Consider the following 22395-nt stretch of genomic DNA (forward strand, 5'->3'; position numbering starts at 1 on the left):
GTGATATATCTGAATGTTTGTGTATACATAAAACCCTCAAGCCCTCTTATATGAATCGCAAAGATGTCGATTTGCATCGATAATATACCATATAAGCACACGAAAGAACAACTTGTATTTATAACAGTATAGTCTGATCATACTCGAACGACTTATAGTCAGTCTTTCAGATACCCATATTTCATCTCATTCAGATACATTAAGTGATATCTGGGTCTGTAAGTCTCTCTCTCTCTCTCTCTCTCTCTCTCTCTATATCTCTATCTCTCTCTATCTCTATCTATCTATCTATATATATATATATAGATATATATATATATATATATATATATATATATATATATATATATATATATATATATATATATATATAAGGAATTTTGATGTGTTTGCATGTAAATAACAAGATGATATTCGAAATACCCTAGCATTGCACTCAACATTTATTATTTATTATTTTGTTATTTTCAGTATTAATTATTAGTTACATGCAGTAAATTATTCAAATGCCTATTATTTGCACTTGCAGAGAGATATCTTATGATATACCTAATAAGATTTTTTTTTTTTTTACAGGTAAAGAAACAGCTCAAGGGCAACAAAAAAAGGTGTAAAAAAAAAAAAAAAAAAAAAAAAAGCCCGCTAATCGCTGTTCCTACAAAGACAGAAATTATGAGCGGCCAAAAGAGAGGTCAGTTTCGGGAGGAGAGGTGTCTTGATACACTCCTCTTGAAAGAATTCAAGTCAAAGGCAGGAGGAAATATAGACGGAGGAAGGCTGTTCCAGAGTTTACCAATGTAAGGGATGAAAGAATGAGGATGCTGGTTAACTCTTGCATAAGGGTTTTGGACAGTATAGGGATGAGCATGAGTAGAAAGTCGTGTGCAGCGGGGCCGCGGGAGGAGGGGAGGCATGCAGTTAGCAAGTTCAGAAGAGCAGTCAGCATGAAAATATCGATAGAAGACAGAAAGAGAAGCAACATGGCGGCGGACTTTAAGAGGTAGAAGACTTTCAGTATGAGGAGGAGAGCTGATGAGACGAAGAGCCTTAGACTCCACTCTGTCAAGGAGAGCTGTGTGAGTGGAACCCCCCTACATATGAGATGCATACTCCATACGAGGGCAGACAAGGCCCCTGTAAATGGATAGCAACTGTGCGGGCGAGAAGAACTGGCGGAGACGGACGGTACAGAACGCCCAGCCTCGAGGAAGCTGATTTAGTAAGAGAAGATATATTAAGTTTCCAGTTGAGATTTTGAGTTAAGGATGGACCGAGGATGTTTAGTGTTGAAGAAGGTGATAGCTGAGTGTTGTCAAAGAATAGGGGATAGTTGTTTGGAAGATTGTGATGAGTGGATAGGTGGAGAAACTTGTTTTGAGGCGTTGAAGGACACCAGGTTCTTCTTGCCCCAATCGGAAATAATAGTAAGGTTTGAGGCTAAGCGTTCTGCTGCCTCCAGCCTGGAATCGTTTAGTTCCTGTTGGGTGGGTCTTATATTAAAAGAAGTTGAGTAATGCAGAGTAGAGTTATCGGCGTAAGAATGGATAAGACAATTCGTTTTGGAAAGATCATCAATGAACAACAGAAAGAGAGTGGGAGATAGGACAGAACCCTGCGGGACACCACTGTTAATAGGTTAAGGGGAAGAACAGTGACCGTCTACCACAGCAGAAATAGAACGGTCAAAAAGGAAACTGGAGATAAAGGTACAGAGAGAAGGATAGAAACCGTAGGAGGGTAGTTTGGAAAGCAAAGATTTGTGCCAGACCCTATCAAAGGCTTTTGATATGTCCAGCGAAATAGCAAAGGTTTCATCAAAACGGCTAAGAGAGGATGATCAAGAGTCAGTTAAGAGAGCAAGATCACCAGTAGAATGCCCCTTGCGGAACACATACTGGTGATCAGATAGAAGATAAGAAGTAGACAGGTTAGAAAGGTGCTTTTGAATCCTCCGGTTAAGGATTGATTCAAAAGCTTTAGATAGACAAGAAAGTAAAGCTATAGGTCGGTAGTTTGAGGGATTGGAACGGTCACCCTTCTTATAATGAATCCAGGAGAAACTGACGGAATGGGGGTTTTCTACGGGGGTCTCTCCTTCCGTACCACGCTGCCACATCTCTTGTCTCCGATTGTGGGATTAGCGTCAAGGTGTTAAAAGGACCACCATAAGCCTCCCTTCATTTCCTCCTCCTCCTCCTCCTCCTCTCTCTCTCTCTCTCTCTCTCTCTCTCTCTCTCTCTCTCTCTCTCTCTCTCTCTCTCTCGGCGACGAGAATACAGGCTGTCTTGGTGACCTGTTCGTCATGCACTCATGATCCAGTTTGGCGCAGACTCTTTCAATAGTTCTTTCGCTAACATTAGTGGCTCTCTCTGTTCTTGCAGTTACACTTGTGAGTGGTATGATAAATCCTCTGTTGTTTTTTTCGTCTAAAAAGTACTTGTTTACATTGTAAATGAGTTCTTTCTCGCGGCTGTGCAGCCAACGACGTGAAGAGGCAGGGAGAGGGAGGGAGGGGAGAGGCAGAGGCGGGAGCGGGCCACCCATGGGCCCACCTGCTGACCCTTCCATGACCTTGAGAGAAGTGACCTGGGAAGGCTGGGCTCTGGATGTGTAGAATGACAACGTTGCAATACAACGTTGTCAATTGTCGTGGTATTTATACAAAATCTTTGTTATTATCTTAAAAACGAAACAATCTTAACGCTATATGACCTTATTGGATTATCCAATTATTTAATTAAATTCATTTAAAGGTAGTAAATAGCTGACATATGAGAGGAAGCGAGAAGTGTTGAGTGTGTGGCAAGGTGCGGTGCGGGGCTGACCCGCACCTCTCACCCCTCAATCTGCCACTTCATCCTGGATTGACTGTAGGCACAGGCTGTATGAAGGCATACTTGCAACAGGAAGGAAAGGTGGATGTTGACAGACAGAGGCGAAAGAGTTTGACCAGGCAGGGTGTCAACACGGAAGCACAGTTTTTAAGGACAATAGGAGGCACTCCATGAGGTTCAATAAACCTTCTGACGATTGAGGCCAGAGAGGGCATAGAAAACATCATTCTTAAGAATCTTAATAACAGGCATAAAGGAGTCAGAGGGGGGATGAGTAGGAGGAATATGCCCAGAATCGTCCAGAGTGGAGTTTTTAGAAAAAGTTTGAGAAAAGAGTTCAGCCTTAGAGAGAGATGAGACGGCAGTGTTGCCGTCAGGACTGAGGAGTGGAGGGAAAGATGAAGAAGTGAAGTTGGAGGAAATGTTTTTGGCTAGATGCCAGAAGTCCCGGGAAGAATTGGAAAAACGAAAGTTATGGTATTTTCTATTAATGAAGGAGTTTTTGGTAAGTCGGAGAATAGATTTTGCACGATTCCGGACAGAAATGTAAAGATCATGGTTAGCGGGAGTTCGAAGGCTCTGGCACCTCTCTGGCCCCCGCGGGTACCAGAGCTCCGTTACCAGAGGTTCCAATCTCTGGTACTGATGCAAACAGCGCCGCGAAAGATGACCGTGAAAGCGGATTTCTTGTTGGTAGCGGCGATCGCCGCTCATTGGTAACGATCAATACAAACAAAAGTGACTGTGAAAACGGCCATTAGTCTTGTTCCTCTTTAATTTACCCTTAATTCTTCGTTTTCCTTCTCTCTACTCTTATTAACCCTATCAAGTGGCTGAATCTGTGCTTTGAGTGTCTTGTTTTTCTACTTCCAGTCGGCCTGTTTCTTCTCCAATCGTTTCATCGTTTTGTAACACCTTTCAATCGTGTCCCCGCACCCATTCAGCTTTTTCTTTGGGTCTTCTCAATTCCACAATTGTTTTTCACCACCGGTCTCAATATCTCACAATCACCATTATTTTGGACGAATCAATCTTCCTTGGAGATATTGGTGAACCCGCCACCGTTGCGGATTTGGCCATAGTTTACGATTTGCTATTTACTGTTTCATTAATTAATAGTTCTATAACTCACTTTCCCCTTCCTCGGAGACAGGACCACTTATTTTGCAGCCCAGACACCCTTATACTGACTAGGTAGGCTACTTCCGTTTGAAGAGGCGGCGAAATATTCATTGTTTCCCGACACTGGTTGGTCGTGTTTTGTCGGAATGGCGGCGGCGGTGTGTGTGTGTGTGTGTGTGTGTGTGTGTGTGTTTTCACCCACCTTGAAGTGCACCACATGACCTTCTTGAATGATTAGCTCCTGCGTGGTGATCTCCCGCTTGCCCGGCGATTCAGAGCCCCAGACCAGCGATGAGTCATTGCCGCGGGAACAGTAGTCACGCTCACTGTGGCTGAGCGGTGCAAACAGCCAGTCATTCACCTGCAAAAGGATGTCCATCCACCGACTATTAAAGTCATATTTTACTGTTGTACATCCACGGTCTATCGCTATCATCTACTTTCGGTCCACTGCAGGACAAAGGTCATTTCTAATGTATTCCCTCCTAATGTTAACCCTGCTCCGTAAAATATTCTATTTTCATACCAATACCTGCTTCACTGCCTAGCTTGACACACGATAATTCCAGGGTTATAACTGGTCTGTAACTCTGGTTGTCCATATGATATCGGCTGCATCAGTTCTTTGTTGCCAAAGTGTACTTTTTATCATTATATCATTACAAGCTATTCTATTTACAATCGAAATTACTGTTTTGATATCTAAGGCCTAGGCATTAAATTCCATTTATGTAGCTGTTCTACAGGCATGGTATTAGGCGAGGTTAACATTTTGTTTGGAAAGGTCTGTCAAGCTGTCTTTATTATTGCTCAATTATTTAACAAAAAACTCCAAAAAGTATACGAAAGATTTAGTCACCAATTTCTATGTGCCATTCATACTCGCATGATGCCAGAGAAAAAAAATTGTAAGCATAAAATTGGAAAATTATTAGAACATGTGTATTGATCTCAGTACCACATAATTTTCACACCACAGGTCAAACTCCAGAACTTTTTTAACTGACATGAACACTGACTGGAATGGTAAGCACAAAGGCAAACGTCCACTGTGTGTGCACTAACCGTTGGCTCATCATCCAGTCTGTCGATGAGGTGCGCAGAACTGATCTCAGACCCACCGATGAAGAGGTCATCCAGGGACCAGGCGGGTGGCGGCTGCTCCTGACGAGGCTGCCAAAACCTGGACACACACACACACACACACACACACACACACACACAGAGAGAGAGAGAGAGAGAGAGAGAGAGAGAGAGAGAGAGAGAGAGAGAGAGAGAGAGAGAGAGAGAGAGTTCATTAGTGCTATACTTTTTTTTATATGTATTTCAAAGCTTGCAAACTATTTCGTCTCTGCCTGTCAACATCTACTTTTCCTTCCTGCTGGAAGTATGCCTTCATACAGTCTGTGCCTAAGAAGGGTGACCGTTCCAATCCCTCAAAATACCGCCCTATAGCGTTACTTTCCTGCCTCTCTAAAGCTTTTGAATCAATCCTTAACCGGAAGATTCAAAAGCACCTATCCACTTCTGACCCTCTATCTGATCCCCAGTATGGGTTCCGCAAGGGGCGTTCTTCTTGCTCTCTTAACTGACTCTTGGTCACCCTCTCTTAGCCGTTTCGGTGAAACTTTCTCAGTTGCGCTAGACATATCGAAAGCTTTCGATACAGACTGGCACAAGTCTTTGCTTTCTAAACTGCCCTCTTTCGGATTCTATCCCTCTCTCTGTTCCTTTATCACCAGTTTCCTTTCCGGCCGTTCTATCTCTGCTGTGGGAGACGGTCACTGTTCTTCCCCTAAACCTATCAATAGTGGTGTTCCACAGGGCTCAGTTTTATCACCCACGCTCTTCCTGTTATTCATCAATGATCTTCTATCCATAACAAAATGTCCTATCCACTCATACGCTGATGATTCCACTCTGCATTATTCAACTTCTTTCAACAGAAGACCCTCTCAACAGAAATTACAGGACTCCAGACTGGAGGCTGCAGAACGCTTAACCTCTGACCTTGCTATCATTTCCGATTGGGGTACAAGGAACCTTGTGTCCTTCAATGCCTCAAAAACCCAGTTCTCCACCTATCAACTCGACACAATCTTCCAAACACCTATCCCCTATTCTTCGACAACACCCAGCTGTCACCTTTTTCAACACTAACTATCCTCGGTCTATCCTTAACTCAAAATCCAATTGGAAACTTCACATCTCCTCTCTTACTAAATCACCTTCCTCGAGGTTGGGCGTTCTGTATCGTCTCCGCCAGTTCTTCTCCCCCGCACAGATGCTTTCCATATATAGGGGCCTTGTCCGCCCTCGTATGGAGTATGCACCTCACTTTCTACTCATGCTCATCCCTATACTGTCCAAACCCCTTACGCAAGAGTTAACCAGCATGTCCATTCTTTCATCCCCTTCATAGGTAAACTGTGGAACAGTCTTCCTTCGTCTGTATTTCCTCATGCCTATGAGTTGACCTCTTTCAAGAAGAGTGTATCAAAACATCTCTCCACCCGAAATTGACCTCTCTTTTGGCTACTCTTTATTTTTTACTTTTGTGGGAGCGGCGAGTAGCGGCCTTTTTTGTACTCTTTTCGTTGCCCTTGAGCCGCATCCTTTGATGTAAAAAAAAAAAAAAAATACTCTGGCTGTTCTATAAAGAGTTGGATATTACAGGCAAGATAAAAATTAATGAAAGGAACGTGCACACACCTGAAGGAGGTGGCGGGCCCCCTTGCTTTCGCAGGGAGCTGGATGTACTCCTTTCCTGGTTGTGTGTACAGTGTGTGGTCCAGTTCACGCAGCAATTCCCAGTGGATGCCTGAAATTAATGATATTGCTTCCTTGTATGAAGTTGTGGCACCAAATTAGCCATATCTTACTCGGAATTAAATTAACTTACACTGAGAGTAAGTATTTGTTAGTAAAGTATTTAAATCACTCAGGATTACTAAGAGGTCTTGTTACCTCTTCTGTCCGTTGGATCAAACATCAGAAGACTAAGATCACTGTTTTTATGCATGCTTCTACCCTATTAATGGCCCCAATGAATAAGCCATCATGATTATGTTGTTCAAATTATTGTTGAAACGACTTGTATCTTCATTCTTTCATCTTTTTTACCGGTAAACTTTGGAACAACTTTCCATCTGCTGTATTCGTTTCTTTCCATAGTTAAAACTCTTTCATGAGAGAACTATAATGGTAACTGAAATCATGAGTACATTTGAGTATGCCTTTGTGGCACCTGTTTTTGTCACAGGAACAGCACATGCAAGCATTACATTTCTGTTTTTATTTATCCCTTAGCAGTGCATGGCGACACCTCACCTCCATCCAGCGAGTACTGGAGCAATACATTGTGCTCGCGATGTGTGGCGGACCGGCACACACCATGGCCATGTGGGCTGCCGATGGTTAGTAGGAAGTGGACAAATTTCGCACTGCGGGTGTCGACTGGGCGGGTGAGCAGTAGACGGGTGTTGGGACCCTGGAACGTGGCAGTGGGCGGCTCTTCCAGGTTGCCGCAGCCGCCCGACAGCAAGCCACCTTGTACTTGTACGAAGTGTGGCAGGAACACATCCGACAAGAACTGGTCCCGGATGAACGGCTGCAAGGGTGATTCTCATTAGTACTGAAGCACGGCTACAAGTAAACATGTTGTCTCACTACTTACCACACACACGATGAATTACTTTCTGACGAGCTTATCACTTCAGAGCAAAGAACATATCTAATAAGGTAAAAAAAAAGTTTTGCAAAAACACACATTGTACCCTGACTCTTTCATTATGTTAGTGAATTTCCAATGGAGACACGGTTGTACAAGGACTACATATTCAGATTTAGAAAGTTCTGGTTTCTAGATTATGTGTGACAGTCATAGTGCAATGGTTTTCCGAGAATAACCACTGTGTAAACAGGGAAAAGCTAGTTTTGTCACAAAAATGTATAGTGATTCATTAAGTTTCGCAATATCTTATTTCATGGATCCATGTTTCGTGGAGCCCACAAAATATTCCATAATAAGATTTTCAAGAAATAGATCGGTATTTCGGGCAAAGGTCAGAAGCTTTATCTCTTCACCATATTGTACGAAGCAAAAACCCTATTAGAAGTCTCCACTCAGTTGAAAGGGGTTGCTTGTGCCCACTCTCATACGGTGATCACACTTGCATTTAGCCTTCCTGGTTTTATTTGAAGGTAGCGGGTACTTATCTCCATCTTCATCACCCCCAGGACTCCCTCCCATGGCAGGTAGCTATTACAGCATGAAAGCAGGTTCGGAGATAGTACAGTCAGAGAAGTACATCATCAGCAAAAACAAGATCAGGTACATCTGGATGAGTAATGCAGCGCATTCAACAACCCCAAGATGCATCCTTTCCCTCTTTCTTATTAATCCTTCCCTCCATTGGACGTGCCAAACCCTGAGGACGGGTTGGTGCGCCCTTAACCTTAGTCCTCCCACATGTTTGCCGTGTGTGGCGTCCCTGTAATGCTGGGAGACGACAGTCTTGTAGGATGAGCGATGTCGTAGTCGTGTGCTGCGGCTAGCAACACACCTCTTTGATTCCGTATTCCGGCCAAGACGGGTGACCTCTCCTGGCTTGGAGGGGTCAGTGGCTAGTCATCGTGACCATGAATGAGCCAAGCGCCCACCACTTATTCGGGTGCTAGCCGCGTATGCTCTCCTTTTACCTCTGAGGATGTTGGGCTTATAGGCCCAACGCTCAGCCTCCCCTTGTAGTGTTCCGTGGAGGGTGGGGGCGCAGGAGAGCTAACCTCCAAACAGAAACATATGGCATCCAGTACTTTTAACAGGTCTGGTCGGGGAAAGAGAGCTTTCCTGCCCCGAACACACTTACCACCCTCTTGGCGCAAGGTGCTTAGCTGTGGGGTCGAACAAGCAGCAGTAGTATATACTAAGCACACAAGTTGTTACTAATATTACTGATGATAAAATATTGAAAACAAGCAAAATTCTTATAACATAGCACAAACTTACGCCATATTTAGCGAAGAGGTACCGTAAATAATGGCTGATGGTATATTGGAAGTTGTCAGCTGAAGGAAACTCGCACTATTTCCTTTGTAGAATTTGTAACTCTCTCCAGATATAACCGGCATGCCTTACAATACGATATTTAACGACTGCGTTACATTGAAAAAACATTGTGGGAGCACTAAATACCACAGCTGAAAACAGACTACTTTCACATCCTGTTGGTAATTCTCTTGAGGAAAATACAAACCATTATTCACTTTGCGAGTGGGGTCCCTCTTTGGCCGATTGGTCAAGGAGTGGCTTTCCCATCTCGCTGGTCGCTGGTTTGATCCCCGGCGCCGGTAAAACCCTTTCCTGGTGTGGATTAATTTCTCGTGTGTTTCGTGACACGCTGTGGTTGTGTGGAGATGTAATGAAGTGAAATTCGGGCAATACATGTGGTGGCAATCCGGTGGGCATCCTCTCCTGAGTCCTGTTGTGTCTCCCCTGTGTGGGTAACAGGAAGATGGATGGCCCATGCTCTCCGAAGAGTTCATATAAAACGGAAAGTTTCAGTGACAAACACACAGAAATTAATGTAAATGAGGAAGGGAAGGCGTGTAGTGCCAGACCCGCCTGATAGGCGAGCCTCCCATAAAGCACTCTGCGAGTGGGTACCTCTTTGGCGGGCTGGCTAAAGGGGCTCGCACACATTCCCGGTTATGGCCCCGATCTTTCCCGATCACCCCTGGTCAACCAATCGGGGCCTGACCGCCGGAGAAATCGGCAATATTCCTGGGACCGGCGGCGCACCTGTGGTTTTCCACCTGTGTTCCGCAGGCAGACCGGCGGCTTACCGCCTGTAAGCCGGCGACCATGCACGATTTTCGATTTCTCCGACCGGCGACTGCAGCAGGTCAGCCTGCGGTAGACCGCCGGTTTACTGCGGGCAGACAGGCGGCAGACCTGCGGCGAGTCGGCGATCAAACACGGTCGTCGCCACATCTAGTGGGTAGGGTGTATATAGTAAACGTCCCTCCAGGTGCTTTTGATCATTCATGTATTTGACCTCGCCATGACTTTCCTCAGCTCTCGTGAACGCGACATTGAACTCCTTACATCTGACGTGGATAGGGACCAAAGTTTGTTGATGCTCGTTTACCTGCTGTAAAATAAACGATTAAAAAGAATAAAGAAGAAGTGACGTTCGGCAACGTGAGTGATAACATGGATGCAGAGAAGAAAACCTAATGCGCATGGACAGGGACATGTTCCAGGAGGTACTGAAATGAGTCGCACCAGGCGTTGTTTTACTGGGGTCCGGCCACCTAATCCCTTATCACTCCTTGCTAATCTCCAGGTCAGACATACGTAGGTGCTCACTCGCGGTCTGCTCCCCGTCGCAGGGGAGTCACCTTGTCGTGGTGACGGGGCATGAAGCGAGGTCGGCGGTACCACCTACCGTGGTGGCTTGCCTACCTCGATAGGGCTCGATGTCCGCTGACCTCGTGGACCAAGTGCTCCCCCCTCATCACCGGTAGAGGAGGCCTACGGGTGATGTTGCCTGGGCCCGCCCTTTTATCACCTAAGGCAGGGCTATTGTCTCCCCACGTGTTTGCCGTGCGTGGCGTCCCGTATACTCCCCGTGCCCTCTCATCTGGGAGGTGAGTCCACCGCGGGGCGGGGTGTAGTTCCCCGCAGTGGGCAACACGCTCCTTTGGTGGGAGGGTTGGGGTACGATGGGCGGTTCAGTGTGGCCTCACTGAATCAATCGGCTGGTCATGCGTTGGCTAGGGTCAAGCGGTCACTGCCGGGTGGGCGATCACAACGGTCCCGCGGCCGCCGTTAAACGCCTGGCAGTGGCTGCGTATACTTCCCCATTACCCCTGGGGCTGTTGGGTACGGTCTGGCCCCAACATCCAGCCTTCCCTTGTTGGGCTCCGTGGTGGGTGGGGGTGTGGGGAAGTGAAAGAAATAGTTTGTGTATGGTTGAGAATACACTGCCCCGGCCTGCCTCTCTTCCTGACGTCCGCCCGTCTCCGGAAACTCCCACACGATCCTCTCTCATCGCCACCTCGGAGCCTTGCATGGCTCCTGGTGGTGCCTCTGGAAAGTCCCTACCCCCTAGAGCAGTGGTTCCCAACCTTTTCAAAGCCACGGACCAGTCGAGCAAGTGATAAAAAATCTGCGAACCAGTACCATAGGCATAGATCCAAGCATACACTGATATTTATATAGTCCAAATACATATTTCATTTTTATAGCGATTTAAAATTCAATGGGACAATAGCATGTAATTGTTTCACATTATACAAAGTAAAGTGAAAATAAAGGCTAAATTATTCAAATGAACGCCATGAGGGAATAAATACTACACTAACTACAGCACTTAGTACTGCAGCAGACATGGAGAAGACTAGCTGTCATGGTGATAGTCATGTACCTATTGCAAGGTATATCTATACACCAAAACAAAATATCTCATATTTTACAAACGAAACTAGAAATCCGATGTCCCTCTCGCTAGCTTTACCTCCTCTCCTCTTTCTTTCTTCTATCTTTCTTCTTTTCGCTCATTCTCTCTCTTCTTTCTTTTTCTTCTTTCTTCCTCGTCTATCCGGCGGGTGTTACACCATACTCTAAACATTTAATTCAATAATTTTTTCATTATAACTACTTATTTGAAAAAAATGCTTTGACAGTTTTTTTATTTTCTTAAATCATGAACAAAGCAAAAAATTAACTAGTAAAGCAATTTGGCGGACCAGCAAATCATAAGCCACGGACCGGCACCGGTCCGCGGACCATAGGTTGGGTTGGATCTGCCCAAGACAAGTCCGTGCGACAAAAAGGTCTACAAAATAGTTCAGTAAGTTCACGTAAACCTGGGGGCTCCTCAGTCTCCCAAATAGAAGTTATGCCTGGCATATATGAACCTGTTTCATTTCAGAAGTACATTGTTGTCAAGTCTGTGAATGGCTGCTCAATAAATGACCTCGATATTTTTAAAGTACACCGCTCTCTGGTCAAGGCTTGTGGCCGTGAGCCCAAGATCATGCCACAATGGGACGGTAGCTTTTTTTTTTTTTTTTTTTTACAGCTAAGGAGACAGTTCAAGGGCATAAAGAAAAATATTAAAAAAAGCCCGCTACTTACTACTCCTGAATAGAGGTCAAAGGAGTGTCCAAAAAGAGAGGTCAATTTCGGGAGGAGAGGTGTCCTGATACCCTCCTCTTGAAAGAGTTCAAGTCGTAGGTAGGAGGAAATACAGATGAAGGAAGATTGTTCCAGAGTTTACCAGCGTGAGGGATGAAAGAGTGAAGATGCTGGTTGACTATTGCATAAGGGGTTTGGACAGTATAGGGATAAGCATGAGTAGAAAGTCGTGTGCAGCGGGGCCGCGGGAGGAGGGGAGGCATGCAGTTAGCAAGTTCAGAAGAGCAGTCAGCATGAAAATATCGATAGAAAATAGAAAGAGAGGCACATGGCGGCGAAATTTGAGAGGTAACAGACTATCAGTATGAGGAGGAGAGCTGATGAGACGAAGAGCCTTTGACTCCACTCTGTCAAGGAGAGCTGTGTGAGTGGAGCCCCCCCACACATGAGATGCATACTCCATACGAGGGTGGACAAGGCCCCTGTAAATGGATAGCAACTGTGCGGGGGAGAAGAACTGGCGGAGACGGTACAGAACGCCTAGCCTCGAGGAAGCTGATTTAGTAAGAGATGATATATGAAGTTTCCAGTTGAGATTTTGAGTTAAGGATAGACCGAGGATGTTTAGTGTTGAAGAAGGTGACAGCTGAGAGTTGTCAAAGAATAGGGGATAGTTGTTTGGAAGATTGTGTCGAGTGGATAGGTGGAGAAACTGTGTTTTGAGACGTTGAAGAACGCCAGGTTCCTCTTGCCCCTATCGGAAATAATAGTAAGGTCTGAGGCTAAGCGTTATGTTGCCTCCAGCCTTGAATCGTTAAATTCCTTGTTGAGTGGGTCTTCTGTTAAAAGAAGTTGAGTAATGCAGAGTAGAGTCATCGGCGTAAGAATGGATAGGACAGTTCGTTTTGGAAAGATCATCAATGAACAACAGAAAGAGAATGGGAGATAGGACAGAACCCTGTGGGACACCACTGTTAATAGGTTTAGGGGAAGAACTGTGACTGTCTACCACAGCAGAAATAGAACGGTCAGAAAGGAAACTGGAGATAAAGGTACAGAGAGAAGGTTAGAAACCGTAGGAGGGTAGTTTGGAAAGCAAAGATTTGTGCTAGACCCTATCAAAAGCTTTTGATATGTTCAGCGCAATAGCAAAGGTTTCACCGAAACGGCTAAGAGAGAATGACCAAGAGTCAGTTAGGAAGGCAAGGAGATCACCAGTAGAACGCCCCTTGCGGAACCCATACTGGCGATCAGACAGAAGGTCAAAAGTGGAAAGGTGCTTTTGAATCTTCCGGTTAAGGATTGATTCAAAAGCTTTAGATAGACAAGAAAGTAAAGCTATAGGACGGTAGTTTGAGGGATTGGAACGGTCACCTTTCTTAGGCACAGGTTGTATGAAGGCATACTTCCAGCAGAAAGGAAAGGTAGATGTTGTCAGGCAGAGGCGATAGAGTTTGACCAGGCAGGGTGACAGCACGGAGGCACAGTTTTCAAGGACAATAGGAGGCACTTCATCATGTCCATAAGCCATCTGAGTATTGAGGCCAGAGAGGGCATATAAAACATCATTTTGAAGAATCTTTATAACAGGCATAAAAGAATCAGAGGGGGGCTGAGTAGGAGGAATATGCCCAGAATCGTCCATAGTGGAGTTTTTAGAAAAAGTTTGAGAGAAGAGTTCAGCCTTAGAGATAGATGAGACGGCAGTGTTGCCATCAGGACTGAGGAGTGGAGGGAAAGATGAAGAAGTGAATTTGGAGGAGAAGTCGCGGGAAGAGTTAGAGAAAGCAAGGTTTTGGCATTTTCTATTGATGAAAGAGTTTTTGGTTAGTCGGAGAATAAATTTGCCACGATTCCGGGCAGAAATGTAAAGTTCATAATTAGCATTAGTTCGAAGGCTCTGGTACCTTTTGTGAGCTGCCTCTCTATCAATGACAGACGAGAACAAGCGTGATTAAACCAAGGCTTTTTAGCGTAAGGAGTAGAGAAAGTACGTGGAATGTATGCCTCCATTCCAGAGACAATCACCTCTGTGATGCGCTGAGCACACACTGAGGGGTCTCGCTCCTGGAAGCAATAATCATTCCACGGGAAATCGGAAATGTACATCCTCAGGTCGTCCCACCGAGCTGAAGCAAAATGCCAGAAGCATCGCCTCTTCGGTGGGTCCAGAGGGTGTACAGGAGCGATAGGACAGGATACAGAAATAATCAAATAAGGTTGTGATCGGAGGAGCCCAACGGAGAGAGCAGTTTGACAGAGTAAGCAGAAGGATTAGAGGTAAGGAAAAGGTCTAGTATGTTGGGCCTGTCTCCAAAACGGTCGGGAATACGTGTAAGGTGCTGAACCAACTGCTCCTGATCGTTGAGGATAGCAAAGTTGTAGGCTTGTTCACCAGGCTGGTCAGTGAAAGAGGATGAAAGCCAAAGCAGGTGGTGAACATTGAAATCTCCTAGGATGAAGATTTCAGCGAAGGGAGTGGGTCATGATGTGTTCCACTTTAGAGTTCAAGTAGTCAAAGAATTTTACATAGTTAATAGAGTTAGGTGAGAGATAAGCAGCACAGATGTATTTAGTAATAGAATGACAATGAAGTCTTAGCCAGATGGTGGAAAATTCTGAAGAATCAAGATTGTGGGCACGAGAGCAAGTGATGTCGTTGCGCACGTAGGCGCAACATCCAGGTTTGGATTGAAATTTAGGATAGAGATGGTAGGAGGGAACAGAGTAGAGATTGCTGTCAGTAGCCTCAGAAACCTGTGTTTCGGTGAGGAAGAGAAGGTGAGGTTTAGAGGAAGAGAGATGGTGTTCCACGGTTGTTGGTTTAAGTCTTGTCACCTGGAGAGAGCTCAAAGCTCCGCGCCCTTACCTCTGTTCCCGGTGCATCAGTGTCCTGTTCTCCCCATGTCACCATGAATCAATCTCAGGGAGCTGTCTTTTCACGGGACCTTCTCCGTTACTCAGAAGAGAGGCTGGTGAATGAACTCAAACACTACTATGTGACATCAGTGCGACGAGTTCAACGAGAAGTATACGGAGTACTCACACCTACAGCAACCCTGTTTATAACTTTCAACCGATTATTACTGCTCAATACAGTTAATCTGGCTTGGCTGAATTTTAATGTGAAGCCCTATGTCCCCAACCCCAGAAGGTGCTTTCATTGTCAAGCGTATGGTCACGTCACCCACGCTTGAAAAACAGCTAAGCAAAAATATGTGTGTCCTGTGGTATGGATAACCACGGTGACGACTGCCCTGGACCTGTGCGTTGTTACCACTGTGGTGAGCCTCATCCTGCCTCGTCAGAGGATTGTGAGCGCTTCCTCTTTGAAAGGGAAGTACCCAAAATACGCAACCAGGAAAGGGTACCCTTCGCTGAGGCGAAACAACTTGCCCTAACAAAGATGTCTAACCCCGGGATGACATATGCCGCTGCCCTCCATGCCCATGCCCATCGCCGTTCTACCACTGCCAAGTCTGTTTCCTCCAAAACATCAATTTTGCCTGAAAAGGCCGCATAATCGCCCCAGACGCCTGCTGAATGCGGCATTGAGCCCCATCAGTAGAAGCGCACGCGCAGTGAGGAGTCCATTGGGGATACTCCTCCTGCTAAAGTACCTTCTCCAGGGCTCGCTTCTGGGTCGCTTTAAGAATCCCGGGTTCCGGCTGCAGCCGCCACCCCTGCACCAGCGGCCCCGGCTGACCCTCAGCCGGTGACCCCTGCTGCCCAGGGTCACGGTGCGGTTCTGCCAGCGCCTGTGCCCTCCGCCTCCGCACAGTCTGCCGGAGCATTCACCCGTGGCTCCCTTCCCTACCGCTTCGTCGGATTATCGGAAGGTTGGGGGGGGCAGGGTGAGGAAGCCACCGGCAGGAGCAGGAGGCCGGGGAAAAGTAGGTCTTTCCCGGCCTGTCACATCGGCCATTGGGACTGCCGCGGGTTGCGAAGAAGCTGGGAGGAACTCCAGCTCCTAATCAAAGACTCCCAGCCACAGTGTCTATACCTCCGGGAGACATTGTTAGGAGCATACGCTCATCCTCCCCCACGCAGTTACAGTGCTATATACTCGCCAGCAGATCCCACACAAGCTCCTTCGGGAGGTACTTGTCCTCTCATCTCCAACAACATAACACACACTCTCGCTCTCACTTAACACTCCATTACAGGTTACTGTTGCTCAAATACACATAACACGTACCTACACTATATGCTCCCTGTATCTCCCACCCAGTACACCAGTCAATCAGCAAGACCTCTTGACACTGGTACGTCAATTTCCCTCACCCTTCCTAATAGTTGGCGACTTCAACAGTCGCCGTACCGTACACTATGGGAGGATACCACCAGCAACCCAAGAGTAGTCACTGTTGCATGTGTAATTGAAGACCTAGACCTCTGCATATTGAACACCGGTGATCCAACACACTATCATATGCAAGCTGACACACGGTGAGTTATTGACCTCTCACTCAGTTCCCCCGATGCATACCTCGACTTCAGATGGGAAATATCAGAGATTTACATGGCAGCGACCACTACCCCATCTTCACCTCCCATTCCACTTTCCAACCATCACCACGATAACCGCGTTGGAAATTAGCGGACTGGGAGCTTTTTCGGACTATGACTCACACGGAGATATCAATTGATGACTTCGACACTACAGAGGATGCTGTTACCTTTTTTACGGCGCACATTCACCGGGCGAGAGAACTCACAATCCCACAGACAACAGGACATGCATCACGTCGAAGTGTGCCATGATGGTCGGACGAGTGAAAACAGGCAGTGGCTTGCCGACGCCGGGCCTACAACCTCTACAAGAGGCAGAGGACAGAGTTCAACCACATCGCCTACAAGAAAGCCCGAGCACAAGCACGCCGGACACTGAAAGAAGCACGACGGTCCTCGTTTGCCAGTTATGTATCTTCACTTAACTCACAGACGCATTTGACACAGGTGTGGAAGAGAGAACACAAAATGGCAGGGAAGTTCTCATCGACCCCACCACCAGCACTTAACATCAACAATAACATAATAGCAGGGACCGCCGAAGTCGCCTACGTCATAGCCAGTGCATTTGCTGCTGTGTCTAAGCGGGAGTCTAGATCTCCCGAAGTACGCCGGCATTTGGAAGAACAGGAGAGAGGCCAGCTAGACTTCTCATCTCTCAACACTGAAATATACAACGTTCCCTTTTCCATGCGGGAACTACAATCAGCTCTGTCCCACTGCAACGACACGTCGCCGGGCCCCAATAATATCCCATATGCCATGATCAGACACATTACTCCTACCACCACTACTCTGCTGCTCCAAATATTTAACCAAGTTTGGCAGACTGGCATCATACCAAGTGGATGGCGCAAAACCATTATACTTCCCATCCGCAAACCTGGGAAGGATGGTTCACAGCCCTTACACTACCGACCCATTGCACTAACATCCTGCCTATGCAAACTCCTGGAGAAGATGGTAAACTTCCGCCTAGTACACCATCTAGAGATCAAAGGCCTCCTGCGTCCTTACCAGTCAGGGTTTCGGAAGATGAGATCAACAGTAGATGCCCTGGTGCGTTTTGAGTCAGCTATCTGCCGCTCGTTTGCAGACAGACAACACATGGTGTGCATCTTCTTTGACCTCGAGACGGCTTACGACACGACATGGAGATATGGGATACTAAAGCAGCTCCACGACTTTGGTCTCCGTGGATGGATGCCAAAGCTTATCAAAGGGTTTCTTGAAGATCGGACTTTCCGAGTTAGAGTTGGTAGCTCCTACTCACCACCCTATAAACAGCAGGAATGAGTTCCCCAAGGAAGCGTCCTCAGTGTCACCCTCTTTGCCGTGGCCATAAATGGTATTTCAACATCGCTCCCAGAGGGGGTGTCGTCCTCCCTCTATTTCGACGACCTGGCAATCTGGTACTCAGCGTCTCGGATGTCCACCGCGGAGCGAAGACTGCAAAATGCCATCGACATGATATCCAGATGGGCGGAGGAACATGGCTTCTGATTTTCACCTTCCAAGTCGGTTGCCATTCACTTTTGTCGCCTGAGAGGCCACCATCCAGACCCTGATCTCATCATGTGCGGTTAACGTCTCCCTGTTGCGGAAGAACACAAGTTCTTGGGACTCGTCTTTTGACAGGCGCCTCATATGGCTTCCAAACCTAAAAGCTATAAAAACAGTGCATGAGATCCCTCGCTCTCTTTCGTGTTCTGTCATGCACTTCTTGGGGCGTTGACCGCACAATAATCTACGCCTTTACCAGGCACTCATCGGATCGAGACTGTCTTTCGGCTGCAAAGTATACACATCGGCAACAACCGCCCGCCTCCGCACACTTGATGCAGTCCATCACGCAGCAGTCCGACTGTCAACAATGCCTTTAGATCATTCCCCATATCAAGTCTTTTAGTTGACGCAGGAATACCACCCTTGGACTTGCATAGATATCTAACAACACTGCATATATCGTTGCTTTAGACACCAATGTAGATATAGTATACATAAACAAACCTCTCCCACCTCGCCCCTTTGGTTTCCGTGTCCGGAGTATCATTGGGGACCTCTCATTACCATACTTTCCTATATCAGTTTACCAAATACCCCCCATCACACCGTGGGAGGTCCCAACTATACATTTTTGCCGGTACTTCAACTTCAACAAAGCAAGCATCTCAGCCGTAACTGCTCGACAGCTGTTCCTGTCCCACTCAGCTAGTCACGCCACATCTGTACCAGTATACACGGACGCCTCCAAATCCGATGCTGGCATTGGATTTGGAGCTGTCTTTCCAGACTTTTTCCCGTTCTGGAACTTTACCTGCCCGAGCCTCAATTTTTACCGCAGAACTATCTGCCATTCTTTTAGCAATTCGCACCATCTTTACTTTGCCTGTCGATACTTTTACTGTCTATTCTGACTCTCAGGCAGCCTTGTCCGCAATAGAAGATTTTAGGAGGACCCACCCTATTGTTTTAGATATATTTAGCTGGCTAATTCTAGCAACAAGTGTTTACAGCACAAAAACTGTGCTAGATTGGCGTTGCATGACCCTTCAACACCCCAACCCATTTTTATATTTATCAGTTTGCTAAAGATGCCCGAAGCTATTCCTATTGCTCATGCCGGACCAGTAGTTGGTCTGGCCCCTGCCCTTGTTAGGCCCCCTCGTCTCAGAGTCCCAGTATATCAACCTTCAGCCTTCAGAGAAATTTCGCTAGGTAGGGCCGTAATTATGCGAGGCTCAGGATATTCCAGGAACCCACACGCAGAACCCTTTGAAGGTTAATTAATCCCTGGCCTGATTCTGCAGGTGGGTGCCGCTTCCGCACCATCCTGGCCACCCCAAAACATAAAGAGGGCTAAGTGGGGCTCAGACCCTCCCTCTTTCGAGATCCAGTATCCAGAGGTCTGGTATCCTTTTCCCTGCACCCGTCAATTACGCCACTCACCCCATTGGGATGTTTTTTTTTTCTTTCTTTCTGCTCCTACAGTGACGATAGGGTGACTTGAGAGGCCTCTTGGGCGACCCCAGCCCGTTAGTGGCGCAGCGCAGATGAATTTTATTTATAGTGGCTGCCGTGATATTTGACTTGTTTGGCCCATGCTTCCCCCCGGTGCTCCTCTTTGACCGAAGTCACTGAAGTTAGGGTTGATTGAAGATCCGGGCAGGGTGTGGGTAATCTTCCTCTACGTACACTTTATAGTACATTGACAAAAATATTAATACATTACCTTAAAAAAAATGTTTTGGGCCATGTAGGTGTCTGCAAATATTTGTAGCTATAATAAAGCTCTGATAGGATAATGTTCCTACAACTTACATTGAACTAATTGTTTGTTAGTTAATTTGTCGATTACAAATTTATTCTCCTTACAAATTGACATAACTCTGTTTTATTTTTCCATATTTCCGGTATTATTCCGTTATTACTATGTTAAGCAGTAGCGTATTAGTGTTAATGCTATTCAGAACCACTACCCAAATGATTCAAAATAACATTAACACCGTTGATGAGGTTTCAGGCCCCGCTCCACTGCCAGCGCAGCGCTCCGCAGGGCCGTTAAACAATTACAATGCTAGCTAGCCTCAATAATAATCCTCGATGTACTTATTCGCAAACGTCGTAGTGAGTGAGTGAGTCTTAATTGTTTTCATGAATAGCCTACTGATGTACTTTTACTAAACTCGGCATCATCATCATCATTTGGCCGTGTTTAGGTTCGTACTAATACCAATAACTTTCCTCTTTATATCACAAATATCCATTGGTTCAGTTTTCATATGTCTGATATTTTCTTTATAGTGTCAATTAAATACCCAACGATTATTTCCAACTCACTGAACATTTATCACAAACAATTTATCTTCGAATGCAAACAATAATTAATAGCCATGATCGGTTATGTTACGAATTTTCTCAATTTCAGTCTGAAGAACTACAAAACACTGGTCGTTTCCTGATTAGTAGATTTCAGGCTTCTTGTACCTCACACAATTTATGCATTTCTTTTCAGTCATTGAACAATCCTTTGATTTATGATCACCAGCCCATTTGAAACATTTTGGGGCTTTGCCGTTGTTCTTTGCAGTTGGGTCGCACCTCAAAATGTAGTGCATCGTGCCGTTAGCTGCATGCTTACTAAAAATCAGCCCAATTTTATTCTCAACCCCCTGAATTGTGTGTAAGAACTCATTGAGGTCCAAGATGGTCTCCTTTATTTTTTCCTTGGTTTGGTCTCCTCTTTATGCACATTGCATATCATGATCTTTGGTTTCATCTTTCCAACGCTTTTGGTACTAATTTGCTCAACAGACTCCAATTTTTGAGCAGCCTCGTTCCTTGTGTTCTCACTGTCAAAGTTCATGACAATATTACCTCCTTTTGTGAATCTTGAATCAGTTATTTGAATGCCATTTAATGCCTGGGAGACTTCATCCTTCATAGCTGTTGCCTTCTTTTTCTGGGTAGAAGCTCTCACAACTCTTCTTCACTTTCCTGCCTCTCTTCGTACCTCAGCCCAACTAAGATTTGCCTTGTCTGCACGAACCGCGTCAGCAAATGATCCCAGCTCCTCTTGCACCTTCTCAGCCCTTGATTCAACCTCATCTTTAACCACAGATATTTCCTTAGATAATTCTTGCTTGAATTCATCCAATTTTTCCACAATGTTGGTAGCCAGAGACGCTTTATGGAGGCATGGGGTGCATAACCAGTTTATTTTAGGTATATTATCCTGCTTGATTCCTGTCAAATTAGCACACTTCACATGACACCACCTAAGACACAAACAGTATCCACTTCACTTCTCGCCTGTGAAATCCTCACAAACGTAGCACAAATCCATCACATTCCTTCCTCGACGCAGCCGTTTTCGTGTGGAGCTAAACGCGACACACATCCGCTCTGGCCCACGACTCACTCACTATGATACATGATTGCTAAATTTGTTCCTTTGATCTGCTATTTTATCTAAAAACCAGTTTTTGCCCATCTACTGAAACATTCATTCATCTCACTTCAGCTGTTAGTCTTAACATTATTTTTTTCAGGTTATGAACTTTTAGAGTGGCAGTGCTCACCACATTATCGATGGTGAGGTGCTGGCAGTGGTCACCGCTGTAGCCAGGGTCACAACGGCACTGGCCCTCCAGACACGAACCACGACCCATACAATGGTGGCGGCAGGCAGGCCCAATGTACACGTCCCGCAGTGACCACTTGTGCCACCCTGATACATCTGAGGAGTGCTCCTGTATCCATCGGAACCTGACGTACCTGTTGGAAGATGAAAGAGGAGGCTGCACCTTCTCCCCTCCATATACACATACCAAGGTAGTACATATACGTTGCCCCCCCCCCCCCTCTCTCTCTCTCTCTCTCTCTCTCTCTCTCTCTCTCTCTCTCTCTCTCTCTCTCTCTCTCATCCACATGCCTGAACCTTTACATCCCTGCCTGTCGACACTTACTTGCACGGGCCGATGTGATTGAGTGGGTACACATGTCTGCTCCAGGCGAGCGGCGCATAGAATACTGAAGCATCAGCCACATAGGTGCAGCTTCTGTTCCCCGGCACACACAACGCTCGCACCAGCCGCCACGTGTACCCGAAGTCCACAGAATACTCCAGTCTGGCAGGTGGCGTGGTAGACGCAGTAATTGAGTGTATACATAATTATTGAGGGGTTGACTTTTAAACACGGAAGACTTTGAGGCAAGGAGTATGATGGTGTTAAGAACATATCGGGGCAAGTATAGAGATGGTGAATTATTGAGCAGGGTAGA

General features: G+C 46.1%; 1 protein-coding gene across 2 annotated transcripts in view; it reads right to left on the minus strand.

Annotated features, from left to right (window-relative positions):
- The window catches only part of LOC126998692 (reelin-like), a 438128-nt gene that overhangs the window by 70379 nt on the left and 345354 nt on the right, over positions 1–22395 (minus strand). For both annotated transcript variants that reach the window (XM_050860695.1, XM_050860691.1), the window contains 6 exons: positions 22080–22241; positions 21693–21888; positions 7287–7566; positions 6669–6777; positions 5022–5139; positions 4159–4317 (listed from right to left, as the gene is read on the minus strand). In XM_050860695.1, the coding sequence (XP_050716652.1) occupies positions 4159–4317; positions 5022–5139; positions 6669–6777; positions 7287–7566; positions 21693–21888; positions 22080–22241 (1024 nt within the window). The remainder of the gene's footprint in view (positions 1–4158; positions 4318–5021; positions 5140–6668; positions 6778–7286; positions 7567–21692; positions 21889–22079; positions 22242–22395) is intronic.

This window comes from Eriocheir sinensis, chromosome 2 (genome assembly GCF_024679095.1).
Source record: "Eriocheir sinensis breed Jianghai 21 chromosome 2, ASM2467909v1, whole genome shotgun sequence".
NCBI classification, from domain to species: domain Eukaryota; kingdom Metazoa; phylum Arthropoda; class Malacostraca; order Decapoda; family Varunidae; genus Eriocheir; species Eriocheir sinensis.